The sequence below is a fragment of the Vanellus vanellus genome (assembly GCF_965231255.1).
Source record: "Vanellus vanellus genome assembly, chromosome: 4".
Classification (NCBI taxonomy): Eukaryota; Metazoa; Chordata; class Aves; order Charadriiformes; family Charadriidae; genus Vanellus; species Vanellus vanellus.
The window spans coordinates 34250251-34264894 of record NC_138909.1 but is presented as its reverse complement, the minus strand read 5'-3'; the positions used below and the strand labels follow the sequence as shown (position 1 = coordinate 34264894).

General features: G+C 39.9%; 1 protein-coding gene across 1 annotated transcript in view; it reads left to right on the top strand.

The window, feature by feature from the left end:
* MMRN1 (multimerin 1) overlaps positions 1 to 6603 on the top strand; it is a gene marked incomplete at its 5' end in the record, with an annotated part of 48973 nt that extends 42370 nt beyond the window's left edge. Inside the window, 2 exons of the mRNA XM_082482234.1 lie at positions 3710 to 3856; positions 4994 to 6603. Coding sequence (XP_082338360.1) covers positions 3710 to 3856; positions 4994 to 5415 — 569 coding nt within the window. The 3' untranslated portion in view covers positions 5416 to 6603. The remainder of the gene's footprint in view (positions 1 to 3709; positions 3857 to 4993) is intronic.
* Positions 6604 to 14644: the final 8041 nt, after the last annotated feature.

Here is a 14644-nt window from a genome sequence, read left to right as displayed (position 1 = left end):
CCTAGCCCCCAAACTGCACACCCTGGCCGTGGGCCTGGGAGCCCTGTTTCAACTCAAGCCAAAATCCCAGGCCTTCTTAGTCATGCTAGGCTGTGACTAACCCTGGTTGCCATGATTAACCTGCCATGCTCTGCCTGTCATCTCTCCAGGTGAGGCACCAGCCCTGCTGTCACCTTTAGTTCCTGGCTGCCTGCCCCGGTAGGGCTGCCCCTCTCCTGCTGCTCCTTGGCACTCCTTGCATCTGGGCTACTGGGGATGCTCGTTGCTTTTATCACTGTCAGGCTGAGAGTGCTAAGCCAGAGGTAATGAATAATTGCAGACTGACAACCAGTCTGACCCTGTGTCAGCAGGGTGGTTTAGATTCCCAGGCTCTTCCAATCTCTCAGGGCTTCCCGAGAGACAATAACTGATAACTAAATATTGAGAAAATGTTGGTAAGTCACTTCCTGTTCAGCCATTTCCAAATTAAACAACTGAAGTCACTTCTTTCTGTAAGGAGACCATTAAATTGCTAAATATTTTATTTGCTTCTAAACAACACCCCAGTAGATATTGACAGAGCTTCCTTACTTGTTTGAAGATTTGTTTGTACAACATTAGCAGTCTGTTTCCCAAAAGAGTTTCTGACTGCTTGCCCTCCTGAAGAGTAGCAAAACTCAGCATTAACTAGTTCTCCTCACTCCTACCATGCTGAGTGTAAATAGCAACTGCATTCAGTTTATTCTCTGCTATTAATACCTGCAATTTAAGCCTTTAATTTAATTTATAAAGTCTCTCTCTTTTACTTATCTACACTACTAGTTGTGAAAAATTAATTAAAAATAAGATATCTACTATAGTAGGAAATCCTTTCCTCATCTGAACCTCTTGGCATCTTTACCCCAAGCAGACAATATGGACATAGTGTCTCAGGATGCCCTTCAGCAAGAAAAAAGAAAAAGAAAATACTGGGTGGTTGGGTAGCCTCAGCTAGAAATGTCAGCGAAAACATGCTATAGTAAGACCACATGGAAGTTACATAGAGATTACCTGTTCAGTGGAGATCCAGGGCATTTGCCTCTTACTCTGAAAATCTTAACTTGATTCAAACCACTTCACAGCTTCTCCCAGTAGTAGCAAATGAACAGACTCCCCAGCTGCTGTTAAGCACTGTTGCACCTGGAGGGTTAAGTTCTTGTAGGTAAAGCTATGTCTGAATTTTATTTAACTCCAAGGTTAAGTTCAGGCAAAATCATCCCTCAACAGACTGTTAAAACACTAGTTTCAATCTCATTATCATTTCCTTTTAGTGACCTTTTTCCTGTTTCTTGGATTTACTTCTTGTTTATGATAAGCAGAGGCCAATTAGCAGAGAGGCTGCCGTGTTCTTACACAAAGCTTTTGTATTTTGGGAATACGATACAGTCAGCACAATCAGCTGTTTTCCTTCCTTTTCTGCTTTCCTTTCACACTTGATAAATACGTGGATGCCTGGTAATATGACTGAAATGTTGCGGATGCTTGGTAAATATAAGTGAAAAATAACTTCAATTAAGTGTGCAGCAAAACTATTATCTGAGAAGAAAAACATTATTTCCTCATGTCCAGTTGCCTGTGCTGTGACCCCAATCATGACAGTCCTAAATTGCTTTATTTCAGGCATTACAGGATGAACGTTATTTTCTGTGAAAAGAATTACTGCTGTGTTTTTAAGTTCATATGCTCCATCAGTGTAAATTCAAGTGGCACGGTACAATGTGCTGTAGCATTCTGCTCACTGAACTAAAATTTCTCATGGAAATAGTTTGCCTTAATGCAGCAGCCTGTGAAATAGCTGGATGGGAATCTGAAGATAACTATGGGCATTACTGAAATATCTACGTGAAGATGCAGTTCAACATTTCCCGAGCAATAAATAGACCCCTTTAAGAAAGGCTTTTTCAGTTCCCACCTATCCATCTAGATTTACCATCACAGGACTGTGTGGAGTTCTTTTTCCAGACCTCTGCTGGTAGTTCCTGGCAAAGAAAAGGTTCATTTTCTAAAACATCTGACTTCTATTTGACCAAACCAAGAGAAAGGAAAAAAATGTGTGGCTTGGAATGTTGTGTGTTCAGAATTTTTCATAGCAATATTTAATTTTTAAAGTGGCCTGAATGTTCTTATGCCTAAACTGCTATGACAACACATTATACAATTACACGCAGAAGTTACTGTCTCAGAATTCAGCAGCACTGGACTGACTGATTTATCTGTATAGGCTGGGCATGATCTGGCCGGCTCATACATAGAAAGAGAAGCAAGGACGTCCTCAGTGAGGGTGCTCTGCAAATCCACCTGTTTGGTATAATTTGTGTTGCTTGCAATACAAAACTTTTACAACAGTCTTGGTACATATTCTGGAATTGGGTTATTTGTGGGCAAGGAAAAGTACTGGAAGTGGTTTGGATAGCATTGAAGATCTTTCATCACCAGTAGTCAGACTCCGCTGCAATGGTTGTGACACAACTGGGTGAGTAATGTCATAGGCAGGACACTCCAACTTGTACACCAGCAGTACAAAATCTGTGTTTTGGTATGCCCAAGGATAAACTGACTCTGTCCTAAAAGAGCAGCCTTCTGTGCCTGCACTAGTGAAACCAAACCAAACCAAACCAAACCAAACCACAGATTTGCCTGAACCTGCAGGAAAAGATCTATTGCTTTTGTCTCACCAAAAGAAGGAAATAAAATTGGATATGTCAGTATTGTCTCTACCAAGTTTTGTTCTTTGTTTCTGAAGGGCTCCTGCAACATGGTCAGCTCCAAGCCTCTCGGCACATTCCCATTCTTAGTAAAGATTAATTAGCTGATCCAACATATTGCAGACTGCCTGATTTTCATTTGTGTCTTGGTTTGGTGTAGTGTCTGAGGACCACCATACAAGAAGGGAAGAAGGAGGCTGAGCCAGCTGTATGGGGCTCAGCACAAAACGTCCACTGCCACTGTGACCAGCTGGAAGAGGGAAGTGAGCAGCTGGGTGGACTGCAGGTCTCTGTCAGGCTGTGACAAGGAAAGGTGGATTCTCAGCGCCCCTCATCTCCCTATGGGAATGAGTATTCTCCAGACTAAATCTGTCCCGAGGACCACCTGCCTTAGATTATTATGGAAAGACTTGCGTAGGGAACAGCAGGAGGATTTCCTAATGCTTGGCTGTAGTCAGGCTCTACAGGCTTTAAACTTACATTGCAGAGTGGGAAGTCACTAAATTAAGAAGGACGGGAGGGGAGAAATGAGCAAGGAAAGGTTGGTGTTTGTTGACAGGGATCTCTGGGACTGTACAATCACAGCTGTTCAGATATCCCAATCTTTTGATGGTTCTCATAATGTTTGTTGAGTGAGATGCTCCAAAGAAGTTAGATTTGTAATATCTTTCATTTTATTGCATGTAGTTGACCCTCTTACACAAGCAGAACTCAGCATTTATAGGTAATTCTGAATATCTTGGAGGCTAGTTGAGGGTATGCTGTGTTCAGGCAAAGACAGAGGCTTTGGAGTCTTTGTTCAGACTAGCAAAAGGTCTGAACAGCCTAGACAAGATCTGAAGTTGGCCTTCACACAGAACCTCAGCAGAAATTCCACCGGCTTTACTAATTGACGAAGAGGCTTTCCAAAATACTGAAAACTTGGGAAGTGCCACTGTAATGACATTGCAACTGAGATTGTTGGTTTTCCTCCCTCTCTACCACAGGGCAGTATTCAGCTTGTGTCAGTTCCCCATGCCAGAATGGAGGAACCTGTATCAACGACAGAGAGAGTTTTATTTGTGCTTGTCGCCACCCCTTTGGAGGAGTCAACTGCAGTACGAAGCTGTTGAACGACAATTCTCTGAGTGTAGGCAAGTAAAGAATTTAGTAGTGCAATATGCTAACAGTATGGGCCTCTGCCCCAGGGCCTAATTAGAGAGCATTTGCTGGTCAAAGGTCTCACATTTCACTTTAATGAGTGCCAACTCAAGCAGTAGTGTCCTGCGCCTTGGTGCTGAAGACATCAATCCCTGCGGGTGACTCATGATCTCTTTCTTTAATATGACCTGATGATGGCATTAAATTGGGCTGGGACCAGCCATAATAGCTGGAAAGCTCCCTGCTGAATTGTGCAGAGTGGGACAGTGTACAATAGATGTATTTGAACATGATATCGTGGCTTTCGAGGGGGGAGGTAAAATCACATCACCGGGGAATACTAGCTTCAGCACAGCCATAAATGCTCTGTAAATACCAGTAGCTACCATGATGTGTGGGACTATGGCCTCAAGGCGTCATTTTAGGCAAGCCTCTGATTTTCATCAGCAAAGGGTGCAGGCCTTGAAAGATATTTCAGAAAAAGAAAAGTGGAAACTGTGCTTATTCAGTCCAGAAAACAAATACATAATTTACATCCAAGCCACATGGAATGTGAATTTTATGCAGCTTTCAGCAGCCATTTGGCTGATTCTCACTCATGACAGCATATGAATAGTGAATAAAATCATTTGTACAGTGACAGGGAATCATAGTGTGCATGCTCAGCTGGAAGAGAAAAAGATATATTTTTATTCCCTCATTTAACATCAGGAGTGCTAAACCTTTCCAGTGTTTGTCTAAACTTCATGGAGAAAATTCTTGGCTTCAGCACACACAGATGAACAATGAGAGATCCTGGGGTGGGAAAAACTTGGGGAGGGGGAGAATGGGTGAGAAAGAAAGAAAAGAAAAATAGCAGCTCCCTTAATGATAACATAGTATAGGCAAACATAAGTTCCCTTACTGTTTCTAAAATTATTCTTTTGTGGATACACCTAGCACTAATTGCGTAGAAAATTACTTTTTATACAATACAGAAAACCTCTGTGTTTATGCAGAAATACTATGTTCCAGTTGCTTAAGCTACTGGATGATATGACTTCAGAAAAATTGCTTCTGATCTTCTGGCTGGTCCAGGTTGCCTTTATACAATGTAATATTAATTGAAATTGTTCTTTGTTCCTTTCCAGATTTTTCAAAAGGATCATACAGATATGCACCTATGGTGGCTTTTTTTGCCTCTCATACATATGGAATGACGACTCCAGGACCCATTAGATTTAACAATCTGGATGTCAACTACGGAGCTTCATTTGCCCCAGCAACCGGGAAGTTCCATGTTCCATATCTGGGGGTCTATGTTTTTGAATATACCATTGAATCATTTAGTCCACGTGCCTCTGGCTATCTGGTCATTGATGGAATAGACAAACTCACTTTTCAGGCTGAAAATATTAATAGTAACAAGTACACTGACAGAGTAATTACTGGAAATGCTTTATTAGAGTTAAATTATGGTCAAGAAGTTTGGCTTAGACTGGCAACTGGCTCTATACCAGCCAAATATCCACCAGTAACTACATTTAGTGGTTACTTGTTGTATCGTACCTAAGTCAGTCATAAATGTAAACAGTCACCACCAAATGAAGCAACCTGCATGTGAATTTAGCTTTGCCTTTAAATACTTTGTTTTTTTTAGCAGCATTAGGTTTCTCAAAGTAACCAATGTGATGGTGTTTGAAGTGCTGATTCTCCAAGAAGTTGCTTGGTTGTAGCCATGCGCACATCTACAAAGAGAGTCCACAGGGTGGGGATAGGGGAAAAATAAGCGTCTTCCTTGTATAAGCATGACTGGGGAGCACAAATCTAATTATATTAGACATTTACATTGCATAAATATACTTACACAAGGTAGCTGAGAATCAGTTCTCAAGACAAATCAAAGCTGATTTTGATTATTCCTTTATATCCTGAGTGCATACCAAACGTGATGGATAGATTTTGATTACTCAGATGCTGGGTTACTGCTTAGCTCATTGTATCAAGTGATAACCATGTGTATATATTCTGTTTGGGAAAAATATATTTCTTTCTCATTTTGCCTGACATTATTCACCTTTACCTTGATATCTTAGCGTCTAATTGATTCATGATTTTGTATGTAACCAACATGATAACAAGCTAGTTTTTTATCTAGCAGAAAAAAACAAGAGGGAATATTTAAAAGCTGTATGTTGTTACATTCAGATTAGAAGTAACGTGCTCATTTTTAGCAGTGAATATAATTAATCATGGGAAAAACATCATAATGGATTTTCTGGAGTCTCTCTTGCTTAAAGCATTTAAACCACACCTGGCTTTTCCTTAGGTGATACGTTTTTTTAGCAAACACGGTTATATTGGCTTCACACAGCTGTTAGCATGTAAACTTTGGCCTACAATGTACACAAGGTTAAATGAGATAATGACATTAGTTCTTTCTAAGTTTGAGTTCTTTAAATCTATGATTTTGTTTGTTTCTGCATCACATTCACTAACTACTGAGGCAAGATGAATTGAACTTCTGTCTGCATAAACTAGAATGTGATTTCAAAGCACCAATCAAATAAAAATTACTATATTTAGTTCATGCTATGACTGCCTGAAAAAAGAACCCCTCAGGTTTGCATCCTTATCAGTTGCAAAGTCCCAGCTTGCTGCAGTTTCTTGATATCCCATTGACTGGTGTGATTGACCAGGCTTGTTTCTGGTTATTGCCTTTGTTAATGCTAATTGATCAGGTTTGACATCTCTGTGTGTTTGTCTCCCTCCCTTTCCTTATCCTCCCAGCTGAAAAAATAAACTTTCTCACACTCCACATGTCCTTACCAGTTAGTGCCACCGACCAGGTTTATTCTCATCACTACCTCCCTTACCATTGTCAGGCGGGTTTGTCTCTGCCTGTTCTTGTTTATGCCTCCTGTGACCAGCTACCCTAAAAGGAGAAGATGCTCATGGCACTTCTATCCAGTTATCATTAATAGGTGTGTTCCAGTGATCTATGCCAATTTCTTGAAGCCCAGAATGTTTTGAAGCTCCTTGAATTATTTTATTTTCCGCTGTCAGGAAATTTCCTTGAAAATATATGAGAATCTTCAGCTCTCGTCTTAGTATTACTTAATGTACCTTACCAGATCTTAAGATGAATATCGATGACATGACTGAATTCTCCCATGCTGTATATGGATAAGGGAATCCACAACATCTTTCCTCAGGTGTAAAAAACTACACCTAGGTTTTCAAAACTGAAATGCATGTTCTCCACCAGGAGCATTGTACTGAAGCTTGTCTGTGGATGTGTGCCTGTGTGCACTGGCTACCTGAACTACAGAAGCGTGCAGAACTGAACGGCACTCTCCCAGCTTCAGGGGGGCATCCCTCCATGGCTTGTGGCTAAGGACAGCAATTCAGAATTGATGAAAGCTTTCAATCCAAGCCCATTTTCTGAGGTCCTAAATCCACTAATTAATTGTTAAGAGATCTTGCAGCACATAACCAGTTATTAAAATATCCTATGTTTCATGGAAGGATCTGAAAAAAAACCCAGGGCCACTATTCTGGGTCTACTGCAAGTCTTGTTAACAGGGTAGGATGTTTTGCTTGTGTTTGCATTTTTGTTTTATTTTTTGTTTGTTTGTTTGTTTGTTTTCTTCTTTTTTTTTTTTTTTGAGGCCAGAAATCCTTTCTTCTTTGCACCTTATGGATTCTTAATGTACCATGAACCCTGAATGAGTATGCTACAGAACTTTCTCCTGTTGCATACCATATTTTTCTGTAAACACTCACAATCTTTGATATGGCGCTAACTCAGCCTACCGTATCATTGAATTTTATCAAATATAATGACCACGAGCCCCAGTCCCTCCTTGTATGATTTTGTCATTTTAATGTGTTTAGTCCTCTTTATGCCTGCTGTGGCTATGGCTAAATGGCGTGAAAATTACTCTGCAGATGAAATTCAAATGACCCACCAGAGACTGCATCTCTGTTTTAATGTGACTTTCTTCGCCCTTGCTGCCCTTGCCACTAAACTCTTCAAGCTGGGTCCTTATCTTCACTGACGCTATTTTCCCCCAGCACCCAGATACTTTCTATGTCATTGTACTGGTTTTCTTTTCTCTTTTCTTTTCTCCTTTTTTCTCTCAAAACTCCAAATTCATTGTGGTAGAGCAAGGATTCTGATTAAAACCACATATGTAGGAATAACACATAGAAAAATTATTTCCCTAATAGAAAATAGTGCTGAAGCTTATTCTCATTGTGCTATTTAAAACATGGAAGAAAAATTTTAAAAATATAATAAACGCACACTACCCTTTTCATACTGTGCAATAATCCATTAAAATCTTTCCTCAGACGTATTAAAACTAAGTAGGCTTTGTCTATTGTTAAAAACTAAAATACAGATTCTTCACCATGAAGATATGTTTGCATTGGCCACTGACGCTTATTTATGGGCTTGTGACTATGTACCTTGGCTGCCTGGACTAATGAAGCAAACAATATTGAAAAATAACTGAGGATCAATAAAATCAGTCAGCCTACCCATTATGCAGAATAGACAGCAATCAGTCTGAACTCCCAGGAGAACTTTTTAGGCATCAACCAGGAAAGGTGGTTCCTGAGGCACCTTGTCACCCCTCCGCTTTCATTTTCATGCTCTAATTTGCATTCCCTAATGACAGCAGGCAGCAAATCTGAACAGCCATCTCTACCCACAGTCCTCGTGAGGGACCACAAAGCCATCCTGAGCCTTTGTACTTCAGAGTGAGCAGTGTTCTCTTTATTTGAGTGACTCAATAACCATGGCAACATTTTGTCTGGTTTGGCTTTGACAAGCCTGTCCAATTTACTCCAGAGCTTGCATTATCATTTCCTCACCTATACCAACCAAGTTATCACTGAACGCATTCCCCAGCCCCTCATATACTTAGCATTCACGCTGAGATCAGCAGCCTATTTTCCTCACATACCTTTTCTAGCTGAATAGCCAGCACATCCCTGCTTCGCTCCAGCTCATGCCAAACCTCCCTGCCAGCACGTGCCTGCCTGATGCTGACTTATGGATATTGCCGTCTGTCCATACATCTGGGATATTTTTGTTCAATTATTTTTTTTCTCTGAGATAGTGACATCTGCATTTGCAGCAAGTGGGAAGACAGACATTATTTCTGAATTCTGGCGTTGACCTGAATGCATCTTTTAGAAGCAGCACTGCAGCTAAATCCCACCAAAATCAGCATTTATCTGATGATTAAGTACCTTTGACAGTGGGATAACAAGTGCTTTGAGACAATTGCAAAGCTGAATCTGGGCAGGTGAGCAGAAGAGTGCAAAACAATGCAAAACAAAATAAGAAAAAAAACCCACTTTTGACATTTCCAGAGAACAAAAGTGTGTACCATGGCTTTACGCATCTTTCACTGATGGCTGCTATGTGGGTGTAGGAACTATTGCCTAGCAGTTCCCTGGATTTCCTTAACCCCTTCAGGCCACCACATGTATCACAGAGTTAGCCAGGTCTACACATTTTCATCCACTTTTAATTTGCTTAGTTCATATTTCTTTCTGTGCTCAGCTGACTGCTAGAAAGCACAAGCCCTGTACTCCTGTTCCCATGCTAGACTGTTATCAAAAACAGAAGACAAAAATCTTACTGAGTTATTGTGGAGGAAGTTTTTGCACTTACAAATCATCCTGGTGTAATCCCATTTTCAGCAGAGTTCTATAAGTAGAATCATAGAATCATAGAATCAGTGAGGTTGGAAGGGACCTTTAAGATCATCAAGTCCAACCATTAACCTACCCTGATAAAAACACCACCACTCCTAAACCATGTCCCTAAGCACCTCATCTACCCTTTTCTTAAACACCTCCAGGGATGGTGAATCCACCACCTCTCTGGGCAGCTTATTCCAATGTTTAATAACCCTTTCAGTGAAAAAATGCTTCCTAACATCTAATCTAAACCTGCCCTGACATAACTTGAACCCATTTCCTCTTGTCCTATCACTTGTCGCCAGGGAGAAGAGGTCAGCTCCCATCTCTCTAAAACCTCCTTTCAGGTAGTTGTAGAGGGTGATAAGGTCTCCCCTCAGCCTCCTCTTCTCCAGGCTAAAGTAGTACAAGTATTTATCACCACTTTGTATTTAAAATATACAGTAGAAGTCTCAATGCATTTTCTCTTTACAAAGCTGCCATTCTCCCTTTTTGTATGACAGCGGTATTGCCAGGAGAGTTGTCAAGAGTGAGATATAATGGAACACTGTCTTTAAATGTGACTTCAGTCAAGAGTGGTTGGTAAGAAAACTTTATCAGCAAGCTGCTTCTTAGCTGAAGTTGCTATAGATATGTTACAACACACTGGCTCATAATGAACTTCCTTGCCCTGCTTCCCCACCCTCAGAAATCTGTGGTGGCTGCTAGCTGAACACAGTCTTCTGCATTCACATATTCCATGTAAACAAACTGAAGTGTTTCTGAAAATATTTATTGCGGTGGTTGCTATTGAAGATTCTTATCTCAGAAAATGCAAGTTGCAAACAAAACAGACCATGGCTGTTTACAAACAGTGCACATGTACCTCCATAAAGCTTGCTATTCGGATCTGCAGGAGTTGGGAAATACCATACAAATTATCTGAAATGCCCAGAAGTTCTTTATAAAGACCAAAGGCCTTTTGAAAGCTCTTTGAACCCATTATCGGAAACCTGTATATCTCTCATCCATACAGATTTAGTGTGGTGAAGGCTTATATGTCTCAAATGAAATCACATATTTGACATTAAACATCTGCTTGAGCATCCTTCCTTCTTATTGAATGGCAAATTCAAAATGGCGGCAATTAAAAAAAAAAATCCTAAATTGATGGACATGTTTAAACAGACAATTATCCTCAACTCTATCTGACTACTCTGACTCCTCTGAAAATTGTCTTGGAAGGGAACAAAAAAAAAGTTCAGCCATCCATTGCTGGGCTACTTATTGCTACTTACTGAAGGGAAAAAATACCCATGTAAAAATTGTTTACAATTACTTCCTGACAAAGAAAGTGCCATTACCTGCTTACACAAGCAAGAGACAATTTTCAGGTTCAGGGTTTAGGCACATTCTAGAAGAACATAGTGTAGACCTCAAGTATGGTTTTTGTCAAGAATTTCTAGAGTCTAAGTTGGTCACTCTGTTACCTTGGCACCAACACCTGGGCATCACTACAGCTTGTTAATAGGTACACACTACCACAATACATTTAATTCTGGAAAACCAGGAACTATGCTTATGGGAAAAGGAGAGAGATCTCACTGAAATTTAAAAAGCAGCAAAGAAAACTGTGAAATGCCAACAGTAATGCATTAAATACAGCCTATCTTGGCCAAAAAGTGCTAAAGGTCATTCCTTTACATATTGAATTATTTGTGTGAGGAAATCAGATATATGATGAGAGCCATGAGGAACTCCTAGCTTTTAGAGCAGAAGATACAGATTTAGGTTCACCCCTCAGTTTGTCTGCGGGCTTGTCTTATATGCGTAGGTTTGGACTTTGACTTAATTAGTACATGTGGCCATTTTCCCCAAAGGAAGTTCAGGTGGTTAAATAATTGTGAAGGAAAGGCACAGATGCATAAGCCAGGGAAATAACACAGGCCCTGTTTGTACCTAGTAATGCATAAAATGAATTTTTGCCCTTTTGCTTGTTTGATGTACCTTTACAACCACCTGTTAAACAGTCTCCAAGTTGTTTTTTTTATCCAGCAAACATCTGCAAAATTAAACAATTGAAAGCTTTAAGGAAAATGCATAAATAACAATACATGTGCCTTCCTAAATAAGGATAAAGAGAAAAATAAATTAAAATTAAGATATTTTAATATACTCATCCAAGAATGGAGAGTGTTCATCAACAAATAGGATGACCAGCTGAGAGAGGCTGTATGAAAGGTAAGCTTTTATAGTGGTGTCCCCTAAGGCATAGAAAGGCTTAATTTTAAATTATTTCAGAATGGAAACTAACTTTCCTCATGGAGTTGTTGTCTAGGAAACCAATTTTCATGTTTCACTGTGTGAAGTAGGTTTTCGTGCAGGACTTCACCTTTGTGGTGCGATATGAAGCTTATTTGGTGGGCGTGTGATGTTACCACACAAGTACAAAGTCTCACTACAAATTGCAGTGGTGACTGAGAGCTTGACCTACTGCTCCTGTGAAGCCCCGTGCCAGGTACACTCAGTACACGTTCTTCAGGCTCTCGCAGCAGCCATTGGCGTTCGCTGTGACTCTGACCTGAACCACAGCCCTGCCTTTTCTCAGACTTTCCTGTCTTCTGCCTTGCCTTTCTACTTCTCTGCTGGTTTTGGGAACAATCGGTCTGCAGCGACTTTGGAAATTGTTTATGATACAATATTCTTCCATTAGACTTCTTTTGAGCCATAAAATAAGTCAAAATCTTTTTTTTTCCTATTTATTTTTTCTTTACTAATTCCTACTGGCAACCCAACTAGTCATTTCAGTTCTGCTGTAGAACACTACAAAAATCCCAAAAGTTGTTGTAGAATAAGGGATATTCTTTCAATCTATTTGTACACAAACACAGTATTTCATTGTTGTTGTTTGTGTGGTGATTTTTTCTTTTTTTTTTTTCTTTTTCAGGCTATAATAGAAAAAGCTGCTGGCAAGAAATTACTTTTCAACTAGGTGATATTTATCCTTGTTAGAGGAGAAAGTTCACATGGCTCCGAAGCTGTCTAGTGGTCCCCTGTTTTAAACTTGATGCCATTCTTTTAATTTTTGCAGATGTATATACAATTTGACTGCTGATCTGGTAACTTGTTTCATATCTCTGTCTGCAAATTATACTCTCTGAGGTTATTTTTCCAATGACTGTTAATCAGACAATGTGTGTACATCAAAGGCTCTGTACTGGCAAAGAAAAATAATTGACCTGTTATAAAACCACTTGGAGATCCCTCCAAGCTAAGATACACTGTTGATCACCCAGCAATGCTGCCCAGCCAAAGGCTGCAGCCAGCAAGTAGACCTTGATCTATTTTTTGAAACAGTATTATAAGCAGGTTCAAAGATATGAAGGTGGAAGAGGACAGTTAAAACCAGAGAATAATTAAAACAATGCAGGAAGAGTTAGTCAAGAGCTGATATGTGAATTTGTTGCCTGGTATATTGCATAGACTTGTAGAGCTTTTTACCACTGCTGAGGGTCAGGTGAAAATTTCTCTTCTGTGCTGCTCAGAAAAACTTCCTATTTGCTGAAGACAGAGAATGAATGGCAAGACATATAGATCCATAAAATTAGATTTAATTAAAGCATTAGAACACAAGTAAAATCTTGATGTCCACCTGAAAGCAGAAGGGAGGTACAGAATGAAGATTAATGTAACTTCTGAAACTTGCCAGGAACTTTATCTACAGTAACAGCAACAGCAAATCTGAGTGGATCTGAATAGCATGCTCGCTTTATTACTGGGAAGAACAGGATTAAGCAGGGGGCATCTGAGGCATCTTCAGCAATCTCAGCTCTTATTGTGCCATCTCCAAGTGTTAGATCGAAACTGGAGTGGAACTTGCAAACAGGCATGTAACAAGCTTAACTCCAGCTTGTGCATTGATGTGTGTGTACAGAGCTTCCCTTGGCTTAATATGCACTGATAAAAACAAACTCATTGAGTGAAGTGTCTGTCTCATGTCAAATTACCTGATGGCAGCTGCCTGGAATACTGAATACGCTAACTTAACCGTGGAAAAAATTGAATCCTTACCTAAATGAGAACTGCCAAGTTGAATTTAGGCCAAATATTATCTATTTAAAAATATTTGTTCAAGAAAATAATGAGATTACATTTTGCAATTAAAAATCCCAAAATAGGAATTAAAAATTGTAGCAAAAAAGTTTCCAACAATTTTTCGGTATATGTTGAGAGAAGCTAAAAGCAGGGAGTTGGTTTTGTAGCCCTTTAGTTCTGGTAACAGTATTGAACTTGTAGGAGGGAGGAAAGCTATTCTTCCTGCACAAAGAGAGCAGGGCTAGTGGCAGTATTAACGTGGCAAAGTTTTTAAAATCTCAGGCTTAGATGTTTATAACAATGGGTAAGGCTGTGTATGAATAAATACCGCACTATATGTGTGTCACTCTTCCTGTTTGATGGAATAGACCTATAAGGAGCAACATGTGCATGGCAGATACTTTATTGCAATAATGTTGAAGAGAGCAATGTGTTTGACAGAAGAAAATCAACATTCACGGCAGGCATATAAAAAGTTGAAGTCTCAGAATAGTAGAAGTGCCTGACAGCATTGACAGATTAAGAGCCAGCTTCCTGCTCAAGTCATTTTCCTGCTAATCTCCTCTTGTGTTTGTACCTGTTCACCTCCAGGCCTCTATAAGATATGATTATGAGGCTCACAGCCTGCAACCAGTGCGATCATTATGAACAGTGATGTCTATTTGCTATCTGTGAGGAGTGCGACCAAAACTAGTGAACGCTGGTAACTTGGTCCTAAGCCTCTCAGTGTTAGGGTGGATCACTGACTTGAGGATGAAGTGTTGCCTATAACTAGTTAGGCTGCTGTCTTTGTAAATTGGATAGCTCTTGCTTCTTGACTATTGACTAAAATAATGATGTCTGGTGGTAAAAGGACTGTCTTGGAACAATCTTTCATCACCATCCAATTCGCTACTTTTCTTTGCACATTTATTTTCAAAAGTGCTGGCAACAACAGCTTGGTTATGAAGCCGCTTCCCAGCTAACACCTTTAATGAGAAATTTTTGTTTGGGTTTTGATCTTACCCCAG